Source organism: Protomyctophum bolini, assembly GCF_963924005.1.
Source record: "Protomyctophum bolini genome assembly, chromosome: 1".
In the NCBI taxonomy this organism is placed as follows: domain Eukaryota; kingdom Metazoa; phylum Chordata; class Actinopteri; order Myctophiformes; family Myctophidae; genus Protomyctophum; species Protomyctophum bolini.
The window spans coordinates 25,642,986-25,659,676 of record NC_137862.1 but is presented as its reverse complement, the minus strand read 5'-3'; the positions used below and the strand labels follow the sequence as shown (position 1 = coordinate 25,659,676).

At 42.8% G+C, this 16,691-nt stretch overlaps 1 protein-coding gene across 7 annotated transcripts; it reads right to left on the bottom strand.

Annotated features, from left to right (window-relative positions):
- Positions 1 to 3,496: 3,496 nt before the first annotated feature.
- On the bottom strand, positions 3,497 to 10,551 carry tlnrd1 (talin rod domain containing 1). 7 transcript variants are annotated; one of them, XM_080760997.1, is made up of 5 exons: positions 9,196 to 10,551; positions 9,131 to 9,163; positions 7,973 to 9,066; positions 5,911 to 6,156; positions 3,497 to 5,256 (listed from the first exon to the last, which is right to left on the bottom strand). In XM_080760997.1, the coding sequence occupies exons 3-5, from the start codon at positions 8,537 to 8,539 to the stop codon at positions 4,879 to 4,881; spliced, it is 1,191 nt and encodes a 396-aa protein (XP_080617123.1). In that variant the 5' UTR covers positions 8,540 to 9,066; positions 9,131 to 9,163; positions 9,196 to 10,551; the 3' UTR covers positions 3,497 to 4,878. The 7 variants fall into 7 exon arrangements, with proteins under 7 accessions (XP_080617123.1, XP_080617122.1, XP_080617121.1 ...); XM_080760996.1 differs by having other exon boundaries at positions 9,131 to 10,551; XM_080760995.1 differs by having other exon boundaries at positions 7,973 to 9,291; positions 9,422 to 10,551.
- Between the last annotated feature and the right edge of the window lie 6,140 nt (positions 10,552 to 16,691).

The window sequence follows — 16,691 nt, the reverse complement described above, 5'->3', positions numbered from 1 at the left end:
AGCAGGCACGGGCAGGAAAGGAAAGGAAGAAAAATCCTGCTGGGGGTCAAGAAGAAAGCCTCTAATAATGACCGTGTGTGACCCTCTCTCTTCTACAGCTTTGTTCCACATGTGTGCCGCAGCGCTGCCGCCGCTAGTATGTAGCACGATGTTGGAACTGGGTACAATTATACAAGAGTCAAAAGGTTAATGGAGAGCTCACTGTCAGCTGTTCTCAGGGAATTCTCTTTGCTGAATAATAACTGAGTGTGTTTCCACCACTACTGTTATGAATAGGGCTGGGACCCAATTAAAAAAAAGAAAATCTAATTAATTTGAAGCATTGTAATGAATCTCATTTTAATCAATAGAGCTTTTTTTGGCCAATTAAAACCGATTTTAGTATACGAGTGAATCAAATTATCAATGAGTGAGTTTTTTTTAATCTAACATCATCCACTGGGCCAAGCAAATTAAGCGGATTGATCGGCTTCCTCTCCCGTTGCGTGCACCGGCATGATCGGTACGCCTGAAACTCGTCCCGTGAGAAAGGTTCTGTGGTGCAAAAACTATGTGCAATCAAAATGCCCTAGGTTTTTATCGCCTTACTGTTTCTGTAATTCCTGAATCTCAATATGAATAGTGTTGTCATAGCAGGCAGAAGTCACTACTATTATAAATAAATGAATAGTGTTGTCATCATAGCAGTCAGAAGTCACTACTATTATAAATAAATGAATAGTGTTGAACTTGTCGTCATAGTAGTCAGAAGTCACTACTATTATAAATAAATGAATAGTGTTGTCATCATAGCAGGCAGAAGTCACTACTATTATAAATAAATGAATAGTGTTGTCATCATAGCAGTCAGAAGTCACTACTATTATAAATAAATGAATAGTGTTGTCATCATAGCAGTCAGAAGTGAACAATGGCTTCCACCACACTCGTCAGTGAACCATCGTAATCTGATCACTTTAAAAGTCACTGAATGACTTCCTTCTTCCCATGAAAACAATCCCCTTCTATTTTTAGAACAGCCATCTCGTCGTACAAACCAGAACTCAATCTACTGCAAACACCACTGAACACAACTCTGATACGATTTGGAAACTTATTTTTAGAACCTGTCTCATAGAAACCAAAACTGTATGTGTGTGTGTGTGTGTGTGTGTGTGTATATTCTGTATGAAACTTTTCCAGTGCATGTCTCAGACCAGTGGTTTTCAACCCGTTTCATTTCAAGGCCCATTATTTATTTGGCTTTTGAGCCACGGACGGACCACCATTTGATGACATTTAGCCTCTCTACAACGATTGAATATTGCACTTCTTGTAAATGAAGTAATGGTACAAACAAGTTTAACTAGAAAACATCGCATGGATGCACCTGGGAAGTATCCTCAGTGATGTATCCTGAGGTCAACGGGGTTTCGGGTCTCTCAACATCATACCCCTCACTCAGGCGACCCAGCCGGGAGTGATCAAGTCCCGACTTACGTCCCAGTAGCTACCCTCAATCAGTCCCACTAGGGAAAAACCAGGGGCACACAATCTGTTGGAACTACTCCAGAACTACTCTGCCAGGGCTGGGAGGTACACTTCTGGCACGTGGCTCTGTGGGTTGTCTCCTGGCCGGGCCCCTCCTACGTCTCACCAGGTCCACTCCTGCTCTCACCAGGAGTAGAGCGAGGACCTGTGCGTTGCACCAGAGTCCCAGCACCAGACAGTTCATTCAGCTCTGTTTTCATCCATGCTAAACCCCTTATCCCTGAACAACTTTGCTTCTTTTTTGTTTTTTTACTATTTTGAAAATAATGTTCAACCAGCCGATCGACACATTGTGAGCTTGTAGATCGGCTATTTTAACTATTCAAAAAATTTTTTTCAAAATGGAAACTAAAGGCAAAATAAGTTTACGGACGATAAGAGCCCTGAGTGCCATACACACTCCATACCATGTTTAGTACCTGTGCTGTGTTCACATTCACACACAGCTAGGGATCCATGTAAGACCATTTAGACCTGAGGACGATTCTACAAATGACAGTTTTCAGAAAAACCTGTTTGTCAATCGTTCTCAAACATTTTCATGTCAAGGACCCCCAGAATTATTATTTAATTGGCCGCCGACGCCCATCTGATATTATGTTGTTCCTGCAGGGACCCCCAGAAGCGAAGATTTGAGTTAAAAACGTTCACTCTGAGTATATTCAAAGATTTGAGCCACATTTTCAAGATAAAAAATAAAATAGCAGATCCCGCGCTACGAGCTTGTAGATCTGCTATCTTTCAACAGCTAAAGTATAACATGATGCTTAAAACAAGAGGGGTTCCCATCCAGACTGGGTTAAGACCAGGGGGGCAGTCAGATGGATATTTTGTGAAGCCACTAAGGAAATGAAAGTTCATATAATGGCCTGTTGTGGCGCTCTCATTGGGCTCAAAAAAGCCCATAGCCCCATAGAAGTCCATGTATTTGGGCCCAACTTCACCTAGACTGTATTACCTTAATAAACATGGTCATGAATACTTTTTGCTTCCAGTCACTAGTTTAAAGTCTCATTTCTAATGTCATAATATTCTTTTTGGAAAATTATGGTCCCATTTATTAGAAAAATGACCATAAAGTCGCGCATGTTCTGAGGGGCGTGGCTACCGTTACAGTCTATGAACGGGATCCCCCACCCACTCGAGTCAAAATAAAAACCAACGAAGAAGAAGGGGGAAGTCCCGCCTCGTTGTCTGGGCCAGCCAATGGCCAGCTGGGCCCAAACGGATCTAGAAAGATGGCGACTTCCATTGCAAGGACTGACAGGCTTCATTTTATGTTCACGTTAGACCCGCGGGACGCTTTGTCCATATTTTTTACAGTCTATGGTTAAGACCCAGCTTCAACACAAACACACTAGTGACAGGACATCCCCACATCATCATAACCTTTCATTAATGGAGGATTTGGAGTGCTGAGAGTTTGTCAAGACCTCAGCTTTACAGTGACTTTGCTCCAGAGACGGAAAGAGAGACGTGCAGGATGTTGTTGCGTTTGTGTGTGTGGGGAGGGGGTTATGGGGGAGAGATAGTAACACTCCTCAACTTCAAAAGCATGAAGTGGGAGGGGCCTTGATGAGTTTATCATGGGACCATGATAACAGAGGGAACACATGAGGGTCTGACAGGCTTATAGGGCTGGCATCTTCAAAGACTCAAGGCACACAAACCCCAGTATGACACATTACATGCTTCTTCAAGCATAATTAAAATTTGATATTTTTTTGCCTAATAGATTTTTAATGGTACTCTATGTACTACTTTCAACCCCTGAATTTACCATGATCCACAATTTATTATAATACTCTTTAATATGTTATTTGCATGACCCTAAGGATCATAAAAACAAAACCTTGAACGATTACTTTTGCAATTTATTTTGGGTCAAGCCCTTTTTTTTGCTTAGATTGACTGGCCTATGCACAAAAAAACAATGATCAAATCATCAAAGAAAACAGTCATAATATGAGAAACAACACTTTTAATAATTGAAATAAATACTCCGGTACATGCATGACCAAAAACAAACAAAAAACACTTGGTAAGTCTGGTAAATAGTGTAAGCCTATGGTGTATGGGCACCATACATAAACCTTACACCATACATAAACCTATGGCACACACTCACTCACAGCAGCGTCTAACCAATAAAGAATTCACACATGTAAAAAAAAAAAAAAAAAAAAAAAGAAAGCACGGAGAAAATCTTCCCACTCTCACAAAACCACATGTACTTTTTTAGAAACATGTCACACATCATCAGGCCATAGGTTTTCACATCCATCATCAAAGGCTGTCGTTTTCACCATAGCTGAAAACTGAGGTAAACTTTTCAGGTTTGAAGATTTTGCTGCTATATCTTTTGGCAGAGAGAGAGAGAGAGAGAGAGAGAGAGAGAGAGAGAGAGAGGTTGAGCATTGGACTAGGCCACTGGTTCTCAACATATTCAGGCTGGGACCCCAAAATAGTCATAATTATGAACAACAAGCTCAAAACGCTTGTAGATCGGCAATTTTCACAATTTTGGACTATATTATTTGACAATTCGTCCAAATGTTCAGTTTTTATAGTGTAGTTTGTTGATTTCTTTTGATGCAGTATATGGTTTTTTCCAGGTATTAAAAAAGGTCGTTGCATTGTCACTTCACTGTCACCTGGAGACCCTGTGGGGACCCCGTGGGGAGGGACCCACAGCTTGAGAACCACTGGACTAGGCTGCCAAGTTGTTTTAGTTTGTTGTGTTTTTCTAGTAATGTCTTTAGTCACATCCAGCGTGACACGAAAACACAGTAGTTGGTTGTTGTTTTTCTTCTTTTGTACGTCTCCGTAACACTTCAAACCCAGCTCACCAGCTCAGCATTCCCTTACAGACAGTCTTTATAATGTTAGGACTTATATCTGCTTATGGAAAACCTGACAAACAGAAACAGGTGCTGTTTTAAACCCAAGGGAGTCTCTTTGGTCACCGTGGTGAGATGATGATCATTCACTTCCTGTGTGTATTTGGGCCGACATAACTAACAGTCCTACAGGCATGAGTCCGACACTCTCCCCCCAAAACCCTAATCCTAACCTCACAGGAAGCCACGGGTTAGTTTAAACATGCCACAGGTTAGTTTTAACCTGCCACGCATGTCGGGAGCGACGGTGTTGTCGAACTAATGCCTGTGGGACTGTTAGTATGTCTAACCAACGTATGCACCCCATTGAGGACAATGACGAACAAGCCAGCTCTTCCTTCTAAAAAACAAAATTCACAGAATGGGAGTTGACGTGCGAGCAGGGTCCTCAATGGGAGTTGACGTGCGAGCAGAGTCCTCAATGGGAGTTGACAGGCGAGCAGGGTCCTCAATGGGAGTTGACGGGCGGCAGGGTCCTTGGGGACGAGCGCTCGCGCAGTGCCTGAGACAGCAGCGTGCAGCCGTCTGACACGGCGCAGGCTGCGCAGCGAAGGCGCTCCCTGTAGTCGGCCATCTTGGCGCTGCTGTCGGGATGTTGTGCCACGTCGCGCAGGCCCTGCGTGAGCAGCACGCACGCCGACACTACGCTCATGGCTCCGCCCAGCACCGCCGTCTGCACCCCTTTAGCCTCGGGGGAGACAGTGGCGGCCCGGCCGAGGAACAGAGGCTCCGTGGCGAAGCCCACCAGTGCGTTGACCGCCTGTGTTAGCGCGCCACCAAACAGCACGCAGCGGTTCCTCGTCAGCTCGCTGGGCTGAGTCTTCACCTGGAAACACAACGAACCTACCGTTAATCATTAGGTCTGAGACCAGATTCTACTAAATCTTCAGTGGTGATCAAGCTTTTGTGTTGTGTTTTCATGATTTTTCAACAGTTAAAGTGGTTAAAAGCTATGAGGTGACACAGATGCGTCCTCAGGTCTAAATGGGATAATTGTCTTTGTTTGCTCAATACTGTTTGTTTTCGTTGAGTTAAAGTTAGTTAATTTGTTTTGAAATACTTACAAAGTTTAGTATTTGCTTACACTATTTGAAAAATAGCGTAAGCAAATACTAAGCTTTGCTTGGATTTTCTTTTCAAATTGTCAGATGTTTCCAGTTTTTGTAAAACTAATGCTTGACAAATTGTGTCACAACGTTTTTTTTATAATTTGTTTTTTTCAAGGGTAGCCTATACCTTTGGGTGCCACTAAGCTAGTGGACCTACATGTGTATAGTATATATAGTATGTTTGTATGTATGTTTTCTTTTATAAATAAAATGGACTGGACTCACCACCTCTTTATAAATAAAACGGACTGGACTCATCACCTCTTTATAAATAAAACGGACTGGACTCACCTCATCTTTATAAATAACATGGTCTGGACTAAATGGACTGGACTCACCACCTCATTATAAATAACATAGACTGGACTCACCTCCTTGACGCAGGCCAACAGCGCCATACCGGCGGTGCTCATGCTCTTCACGGCCAGCTTGAACTGCTCCTTGGCAAAGCGGTCGCGCGAGCGCTCACTGGCCAGCGAGGACGCGTCCGTCAGAGTCTTCAGGTTGGTGGAGATGTTCTGCGACAGCTCCAGAAGCAGCTGCGGAGTCAGGTCGACAAGCGGCGTGACGCGCAGCACGCCACAGCTCTGCTCCACCTCGTGTCGGCAGCGTGTCACCTTTAAAGGGATGAGCAGTAAGATATGAACATTACATTTAAAGGGATGAGCATAAGAGAGAACTTCACATAAGAACACTTAAGAACTTCCACATGGCCGCCGGCAACCAGTAGTGCCATTAGTATAGGACTTTTAGGCACTACAGGACCCTTATTCGTTCTTTAACTTTTGAGAGTGTAAAATGAACCAAATTGACCCGTATCATTTTACGCTCTGAAGAGTTATATCATTGTTAAACATCTGTATAACTTAATTTACAAGAAGTCTACATAGAGAACGGAATTGTGGACAAAATCCTACATCCAACTATAATTTAAAAAAAGTCTTTGGTTTTGGGTCATTAAGTCTAAATGTCATCAAGGCATACACAGTCCTGCATTGTTCCCGCCTCTAGCTGCCGCTGATTGGCCAGGCCGTTTGGTGGCCGGAGCATCGAGTCTGCCTGAGAGTTCCCAGATGGGAGCAGGAGGGGGGGAACCCAGTGTACTCTCTGCTGCCCCAGGTCCATGGCTGAAATGCTGAAAAAACAATTATGGGCCTTGCCTTGATATGAAAAAGGTTGAAAACCAAAGTGTTATAATAAAGATTACCCGTCCACTCCCACCCCTACGGTCACCTTGTATCAACCCATCGGTTACTCTGCAGTCACCTTGTATCGACCCAACAGTTACCCTGCGATCACCTTGTATCAGTCCATCAGAACCGGCTGGCAGGGCTATAGTAGTAGTAGTAGTAGTATAATTACCTTGTATCAGTCCACCAGGCACCATCTGGCAGGGTTATAGTAGTAGTAGTACTAGTACTAGTAGTAGTTACCTTGTATCGGTCCACCAACCCAGCTGACAGGGCTATAGTAGTAGTAGTAGTACTAGTAGTATAGTTACCTTGTATCGGTCCACCAGGCCCATCTGGCAGGGTTATAGTAGTAGTAGTAGTAGTAGTACTAGTACTAGTAGTAGTTACCTTCTATCGGTCCACCAACCCAGCTGACAGGGCTATAGTAGTAGTAGTACTAGTACTAGTAGTAGTTACCTTGTATCGGTCCACCAACCCAGCTGACAGGGTTATAGTAGTAGTAGTACTAGTACTAGTAGTAGTTACCTTGTATCGGTCCACCAACCCAGCTGACAGGGTTATAGTAGTAGTAGTACTAGTACTAGTAGTAGTTACCTTGTATCGGTCCACCAACCCAGCTGACAGGGCTATAATAGTATAGTAGTAGTAGTAGTACTAGTAGTATAGTTACCTTGTATCGGTCCACCAACCCAGCTGACAGGGCTATAGTAGTAGTAGTAGTAGTACTAGTAGAATAGTTACCTTGTATCGGTCCACCAACCCAGCTGACAGGGTTATAGTAGTAGTAGTAGTAGTACTAGTAGTATAGTTACCTTGTATCGGTCCACCAACCCAGCTGACAGGGCTATAGTAGTAGTAGTAGTACTAGTAGTATAGTTACCTTGTATCGGTCCACCAGGCCCGTCTGGCAGGGTTATAGTAGTAGTAGTAGTACTAGTAGTATAGTTACCTTGTATCGGTCCACCAACCCAGCTGACAGGGCTATAGTAGTAGTAGTAGTAGTAGTACTAGTAGTATAGTTACCTTGTATCGGTCCACCAGGCCCGTCTGGCAGGGTTATAGTAGTAGTAGTAGTAGTACTAGTAGTATAGTTACCTTGTATCGGTCCACCAACCCAGCTGACAGGGCTATAGTAGTAGTAGTAGTAGTACTAGTAGTATAGTTACCTTGTATCGGTCCACCAACCCAGCTGACAGGGCTATAGTAGTAGTAGTAGTAGTAGTACTAGTAGTATAGTTACCTTGTATCGGTCCACCAGGCCCGTCTGGCAGGGCGTGGACCCGGGCACCTCCACGGCGGCGAGGTAGGCTGCGTGCGCGGAGCACTCGGTCAGTGACACCACCAGGTCACCCATCTCCGCCAGGCGCTCGGCCACCTCGGCGAAGCGGCCCATGTTGAGCTGGCTCTGCAGGTCGTGCGTCAGGATGGAGAGCTCCTTGGTCCGCGCGATCACCGTGTCGCGACACTGCTCGAAGGTGTCGAAGGCCACCGGCGTCACCGTCCCGTCCGACGACGTCGCTGCCGCCACGACCGGCCGCGTCTCGCTGGAGAGCAGGAGCAGGTCGGCCACCAGCTGCATCTTGGCCTTGCACGCGTCGCAGACGGACGAAAGACGCTTCCGCTGCTGCACACTGACGCCCTGTGGTGCGCTGGCGTTCTGCTGCACGCTCTGCTGCACGCTCTGCTGCGCACTCTGCAGACTGCCGCCCTGCAGGCTACCGCCCTGTTGTACGCTCACCGGCGTGACAGGCACGGTGGCGCTGGCGGATCCCTCGCTAGCCGACTTGCCGGAGCCGCCGCTAGCCATGATATAAGGTAGGGGGGGAGCTATACTCTTGTGGAGATGGAGGGGTGCGATTATACACGTCTTTCTGTTGCTTCCGCGTGCTCCATTTCGTATAGTTTAAGACATGTTTCTAAGATATGAAAATAAGCTTTTTAAAATATCAACTGGCCAAACAGTCTTCCTTATGAATTCCTTCAGAGTGTTGGTTTGTAATCCACTGTACAGCACATGTTGTTGTTGTTGTGGGTAAAACACGCAGGAGTCTCAACGTAAACATCTAGTCTCTGAGAGCAAAGCGTTCGTCTGTGATCGAGGCGCGGCACGTCCCCGTTGACATTCAGAGCAGAATGTTTTTTGTGTTGATAAAGTTCTGAAAGTCAAAAGAATGCAATGAATAAATATCCTATCGTGTGATCTATTTGCCTCTTGATTTGGAGTAGCCTAATGTTATAATAGAATCCTTTCAATTTGTTCTAACTTCAACTACTCAGTGTAATAACGGTATTGTACGTGATCACGGGGGGGGGGGGGGGGATAAAAATACAATCCTGAACATCGTCTCATGGGTGTAAATATCTACCTTACTGTAGTCTCATGGGTGTAAATATATACCTTACTGTAGTCTCATGGGTGTAATATATACACCTTACTGTAGTCTCATGGGTGTAAATATCTACCTTACTGTAGTCCCATGGGTGTAAATATCTACCTTACTGTAGTCCCATGGGTGTAAATATCTACCTTACTGTAGTCCCATGGGTGTAAATATCTACCTTACTGTAGTCTCATGGGTGTAATATATACACCTTACTGTAGTATATGGGTGTAAATATATACCTTACTGTAGTCTCATGGGTGTAAATATATACACCTTACTGTAGTCCCATGGGTGTAAATATCTACCTTACTGTAGTCTCATGGGTGTAAATATCTACCTTACTGTAGTATATGGGTGTAAATATATACCTTACTGTAGTATATGGGTGTTAATATATACCTTACTGTAGTATATGGGTGTAAATACAGTATATACCTTACTGTAGTATATGGGTGTTTGTGAAATACTATAATTCACGTACAGCCATGGTTGGTTATATCTGATGATGAACACAAACGCCACCAATAATAATGTGCCTCCAACAAAAGGCAGATAGCTACTGTTATCATCGGAAATAAAACATAACAAATGAATATAAAAAACACATTACCAATATTATGAAACACTTCCAATAATAATAATAACAACAATCTGAACTGCTTCAATATGCCGGTGCCTTAATTGTCTTCTTCCTTCTTTAGAATCTCTTAAGTTTTGACTACATCAAGAAGAACATGTGATTTCTTAACTTGACGACATGGATATTAATAAACTGTCCAACATGCAGGGACAACTAGCACGTTTTACCACCCTAATAATAATAATAATAGACAGGAACAGACTCATTGTTCCAGACGGGAGCAGCAGCACTTCCATCATTCCACGGACGGCATGAGTCCCAAATAAAATCCACAACAACGGTCCGACGATAACGACAACGTTAATAACAACCTGAAGCCACTCCCGTGCGCTTTTCTTTTCAACCTTTTCTTTTTCATACGCAGGCCCGTGTTATTGTTGTTGTTGTTGTTGTTATAAGATGATGATGATGATAGTTTGGATTCCATTGACTTGTCCGTCCAAACACAACACAACACGACGCCCTCGACCCGATCCTTTTCCTCAGCAAATAAAGTCGGGACGCGAGGACTTGTAGATCGGCTGCTGTTCCTGGTCAGCCCCGCTACTGCTTGTCCTGCGTGGATCAGCAGGGGACTTGTGGTGGTCCGCTTGGAGATCCATTATTGTAGCAGCCCCGTGGGTGGGGGTCCGTCCAACAACACCATGGAGCCCACGGCCCACTAGTAAAGTTGTTGTGTCCGTGTGGAGTGGAGAGGAGAAGTGACAGTTGTGTATTCCTGGTATAGTTACTAGTTTAGTAACAGTTCCTCCACAGCCTAGCCTGTAGGCTACAGAGCTGCTGCTACACACACTGTATCAGGAAGCGGGGAGGGTGTGGTCGGTAGAGACTCAGAGCACTACTACTTGTAGGGAGAGAGAAAAAAAGACCGGCAACAATGTAACACATTTATCAGCCAGCCAGCCAGCCAGCCAGAGTCAGTCAGTCAGTCAGTCAGTCAGCCAGACAGACAGACAGACAGACAGACAGACAGACAGACAGACAGTCAGTCAGTCAGTCTGTCAGTCACCCAGACAGTCAGTCAGTCCAGCCAGTCAGCCAGACAGACAGACAGACAGACAGACAGACAGACAGACAGACAGTCAGTCAAGCCAGACAGACAGAGTTTTCGGCAATAACTTTCTACAGTGAGTGGCAGCCCAACGGTCAGGTCAGATCAGCAATGGTCAGATCAGCAATGGTCAGATCAGCCCAAAGGTCAGGTCAGATCAACCTTAACGGACGATCCCTACAGACAGACAAGCCAGATAATATCTATAGGCCGGTTGTCGGCTTTGTTGGTAGGTCACTCGGTCAGTTGTAGTTTTCTAGTATTTCCACGTGAGCCTTATGGTAGTCAGTCTGCTTTCAGGGCTGACTGCCATGACCATGACACAACATCCCTTATTCCCGTTCCCGTCGAGGCTCAGTACAGTACTCCGTCCACCAGGGGGCATTATCCCCCCCCCCCCCCCCCCCCCCTTGTTGGAGCCATAGAGTATGGTTGGAGCGACAACAACAGTGTTTCTCTGAGCCCAGAGCACCCCCCCCTCCTGGACAAAATTATACAACTATATATGTGGGTTTTTTTTAAAGAATCACAGCTGCTTCCGTTTGGCCAAAGTTAAAGTTAGATGGAATAGAGCGCAGCTGTTGTATCATATGGGAGGGAGGGAGCGGCCTCAGAGAGCAATGCAAGATTTAATTTGTTGTTTCTCGTCGCCGACCACTGTGAACAGGATTATTTGGAGGAAAATGGCGGAAAATGTATACAGTGCTGAAGTGGTAATGTATATGTTTTGTATGACAATAATCAAAACTAGTAAAAGTACAATATTTGCCTCCGAGATGTAGTGGAGTAGAAGTAAAAGTATTGAAATTGGAAATACTCCACCACTGGGTGGACAGAACTGGGTTACCGTAATGTTTCCGTAATGTCCTTATAGCACATAGTTTTTTATCACAAAATCCATTGCTGCACAAAAAACACATTTTACACTCACAAGTTTTTGATTGATTGATTGTCACAACTGCTGCCATTATTGTTGTATTGTGCAGTGACATTCAATGTATTCAATTAAAGAGATAGTGCACATTTTTTTTAACTTAAGTTGTATGAAATACTTGCCATTAATTCATGGTTGCAACCAGAAACGAATAGTTTTCATAATCCTCATGGGGGCCCATGCCTGGTTTAGCCAGGGGAGGGTGGCGTTGGACAGTGTCTTGACTGTCTTCAGTGCGGTTGGGTGCAATTCCCCGAAAATCCTCATGGGGGCCCTGGCCCTCCGGCCCCCACAGACTCTATGTCACTCGTTGCAACTGTATTGATTGATTGCCCGAGTTCCGTGGTGGGAATTCTGCTCTGGTTAAGCAGTTCCGGTCATTTTGTGGGGGGCACTGGGGCCACACATTAAAAGTAAATGAACAGAACTAACGTCATTTGTATTGTTGAACTATTTCTAAAATATTAGGCTTTTAGTTTCACCCCCAGCTTTCACATGGAACTATTTTGTGGGCGTAGTATGGACATAAACTTTCTGTGTGAAGAGAGGTAAAGAAATAGGTCAAATACAGTAGGTCAACAATACAAATGACTCTAGTTTTGTGAATTAATTAACTTTTAATGCATGGCCCCATGCAGTGCCACCCACAAAATGACTGGAACTATTTAAAATGTCACCAAAACCAGAGCAGAACTCCAAGGGACTCGGATTCTGAACTATCCATTTAAAGTACTCTCTGAAACCGGCCTGTAGACTGTAGGCTGTAGCGGCTTCACTCATTCTCTTTTCCCCCTATCATAATGTTCATTATACCTTAACCCTCTAACACCCGCATTAATTTCTACTTGCAAAAAATAGATTTCAACCTTACTACTACTTACTAGGACTAAGACTAAGATGTTAAAAAAAATAAAAAAATAAAGTTTGATGAAAATGTTATACTAATTATATAATAATTAATAATTATATAATAATATAATAAATTAATAATTTACATTTGGGGGATATCTTTCACAATAATGAATAAAACATGTTCTAGACATTCTAATGATCACAAAAAAACATATATTACAATTATTTTACCTACTTTTATTAGGGTAAAGGTCAAAAGTCTTAGGTTAAAAAATGTTCAAAATTGCACAGAGTCCAAACATTTTTTATTTGTGTGAATTTCAGCCTCTGTGGGGGGTGTTTATATGCAAATATCATGACTAATGGCATTGAAATGGCATTGCAATGAACATCACTGATGACGTTTAGGTGAAAAAAGAACAGAAAAAAAAAAGTAAGTAATATTAGTAATAATTAAAATAAAATTGTTGCTAAAAAGCAACGCTAGGTCTTAGAGGGTAAAACGACATATCACTGTTTCTGAGCCCCTCCTATTCCCAGCTTTCCCGGTTTGTGAATCACATTGGCTTGTGATTGGCTGATCACCCCATAGCAATGATTTGATTGGCTGAGCAAAGTATTGATTGATTGATTGATTGATTGATTGATTTATTGATTGATTGATTGATTGATTGATTGAAAAATGTATTAACAGTTTGCAGAATTACAGTACATTTCAAGCACAAACTCAATACTGAGTACAAAGACTGTTAACTGTGAGTGGACGACCCAATTAAGCATTACACTTGTTTACAACAGGGTCCACCTTGTTTAATTCATCAAGACATACAATAGGTAATATAGGTATTGAAGATAAAAGTGAGCGCGGGAAGAAAATTGAAGACGGAAAAATGAGGACGCAAATTGTCATTGGCCAGAATGAGATGATATAATATGATGATACGAGCGCCCCTCACTTCAGGCGCCCTACCGTTGACCCTCAAACATAGGCTTTTCTCCGGCTGGAGAAATCTGACTCCACAGACTGTTGAGCACATGACGTCGTGGTCACCGTCCAATCAGCAGAGGTATATGTGGGAGAGTGAAGAATGGGAGGGAGCCAATCCGCTAGCGGTGTGGGAGGGCTTTACTCCCTGTAGTAATCTGTGTGTCATGAATCTTAAAGGGCCACTTCACCCCTTTTGCAGCCAGCTCTTATTTCAATGATGTTTGGGAGACAAGAAACACTTTCCTGTGGTTTTTATGTAGGTAATATGTGTTTTTAGATATTTTAGTGTCCATCCATGGGCTCCATGATGTACGTCTCTAAATGTTTTGATGAATTGAACAAGGTGGACCCTCTTGTAAACAAGTGTAATGCTTTATTGGGTCGTCCACTCACAGTTAACAGTCTTTGTATTGAGTTGTGCTGGAAATGTACTGTAATTCTGCAAACTGTTAATAAATATTTAAATCAATCAATCATTCAATCAATCAATCAATCAATCTTCTAATTTCACTGAGACTGTAGTGATTTGTTTTGTGTTCTAATAAAGTTTCCCATATGTTTGATTTGTCCCTTTCAATGTCACATACCTGCCATCTGAATATACAACCTACAATGTAGCCTACTATAATATACTGCATCAGAGATTCAAAAGTGCTAGCATTGTAAATCTCAAGTTAAAGGGGTCACACAGTATGTACATCACGGTCGCATCCCTTGAGGTTTTCAATACCCAGATATATTTGTTGTGTTTCGTTTTATATGCTATGTATTTGTGGAAAATTATCTAAACAGCATCTTGCAAGACTAATTATTAATACTCATCTGGAGAATTCACTAGGTAGTTGAAAATGTCAGGATATGCCACTGCTCCATAACTCCATTTAGCTGGGTTATTTTCCCAACTATTCAGTCAAGTTAATTATAGTTTATAGCCTACAACAAGTTGACAACGGTAAAACACACCGTCGGAGCTCCACGGTAGTAGAGCATATATAAGCCTGTGACGGCCCCATGGCCTATGTCAGGGTTTATGTGTGTGCTTTACTAATACTAATCTGTATTTCAGTGTGATGGGACCTGGTTGGAGAGTGGTGGCAATCAAGGATTGGAGGCAGCTGGCCAGTGCCTCCGGCTCCAATCACTATAAAAGAGCCACCTTGCCAGTGGTTATTTCTCTTCCACCTGGGCCACACCCGAGCATGCAGGCCACACAGGGCATATTGTTTGTTTGACTCAGTCCTCAGTTTGTTGGGCAGATTAGTTTCCCTGGAAGTTTTCGTTGGAAACGTGTTATTTCTACTTTAGAGCCGACCTTAACAAGCCCATGACTGTTCAATATATAGACATGAATGAACAAAGTCAGTTGGGATCGGGATTTATTATTGAGAATTCCACTGTTCAAATTCGGCGCTCGTAGCCTCGCAAAGGCAGTGATGTCCCTTAAAAGCATCAGGTTCTCTGTCTGCAGTCTCGGCCGTCTCCCCTCTGCTCTGTTAACATTATGGGTAATTCATTCATGTGGTAAATTAAATGTGAAATACATCGTCTATAGAGCGTCGCAGTCCCTCCCCCTTTCAGAACGACGAGTGGCCCAGGAAATGAATCCCAATGCATTTTTCTCATAGGCTTTTCTTAAAGTATTTATTTAAAGACGGTTATGCTGCGGACAAAGCCAACTCGGATCGTGCCAAATCATGACAATGAACACAATGTTTTGGGCCGATCAAATAATTTATAAGAAGAAAAACAAAACAAATAGCGAGCTCCTGCCTTTATTTTCTTCTTTAATGATTTGATCGGCCCAAAATATTGTGTTCATTGTCGATCCGAGTTGGCTTTGTCCGCGGCGTAACCGTCTTTAAATAAATACTTTAAGAAAAGCCTATGGGAAAAATGCATTGGGATTCATTTCCTGGGCCACTCGTCGTTCTGAAAGGGGGTGGGACTGCGACGCTCTATAGAGAAAAGAACAATATATGTGGAAACATATTTTTGTCTAATTTTGTATTATTTTAAAAGTAGGCTAAGTAAGTACGGTTGAATTTCAATTGACTTATATGGGCTTGCCTGCAGTACACCGTTCTAACGGACCAGAAGTGGGGCCGCTGTCTCATTTGGGAGCGTGAAATTCGTCGTCCCCGTGTGTCTCTATAGGGGGGGGCTGTCTTACTGAGACAACATGTAGTCCAGGAAATAAGTGAGCCCAGTGTCCATGACATCATAGAGCCCATATGGACACTTTTAAATACTGAAATATCTTAAAACACATGTATTACCCACATAAAAACTCCAGGTTTCTTGTCTCCCAAACATCAATACAATAAGATCTGGTTGCAAAAGGGGTGAAGTGGCCCTTTAAGTCTGAGTTTCTGTATACTATTTAAAAAAGTTATAGTTCTGAGAAAAAAAATCAGCAATTTTTGTTTAAATAAAGCTTAATACTTCGTATAACATAATGATGCAATGTGACATAGCTCTGTTTACAAAGTGCTGTATACCCTCCAACTATATACTTTCCCCATTTTCAGTTTTTATTATATTTTGCTTTACATTTGCTTTGGCAATGTAAACATATATGTGTTTTCATGCCAATAAAGCTTAAATGATTATGCATGAAGACTTGTGGCTTTGACCACACTTTGTGCTCGTAAACGTGCCATAGTAATGCTGTAGATTCACTTTGTCTTTAATAGAATTTCTTTGTATTATTTGTTTTTTGTTCACTTTTGTCATACTCTTTCTTTCTTTTCTGCTTTATTTGTTTCTACATTGTTGCTACTGTTTATTGAAAAACAATAACAAATATGAATCATAAAAAATAACTATTTGATGAAAACAGGAATATTTATTTTAATTTTGTGCTGGATTTGTAAAATGTGTAAATAATTGGGTCCATTTGGTTTTATATTACACTCTCATGAGTTAACGATCTAATAAGGGTCCATTTGGTTCCAAACTATCATTTAATCTGGGGACCCCCTGGAACTCCCCTCAAGGACCACTGGATGTTCCCCGGACCACTGGTTTTAGAACCACTGCACCATACAGACCCATTAAGAAAGGGTCCATTTGGTTCCAAATGTACACTCTCTGAGTTACGGACCCATGAG

Excerpts from the sequence above, each read along its gene's own strand:
- tlnrd1 (XM_080760996.1), bottom strand. The coding sequence starts at position 8,539 with ATGGCTAGCGGCGGCTCCGGCAAGTCGGCTAGCGAGGGATCCGCCAGC. Across the intron at positions 6,157-7,972 it reads GCCTGGTGGACCGATACAAG|GTGACACGCTGCCGACACGA; the intron begins GTAACTATACTA and ends ATCCCTTTAAAG. Across the intron at positions 5,257-5,910 it reads TGTTGGCCTGCGTCAAGGAG|GTGAAGACTCAGCCCAGCGA; the intron begins GTGAGTCCAGTC and ends TTGTGTTTCCAG.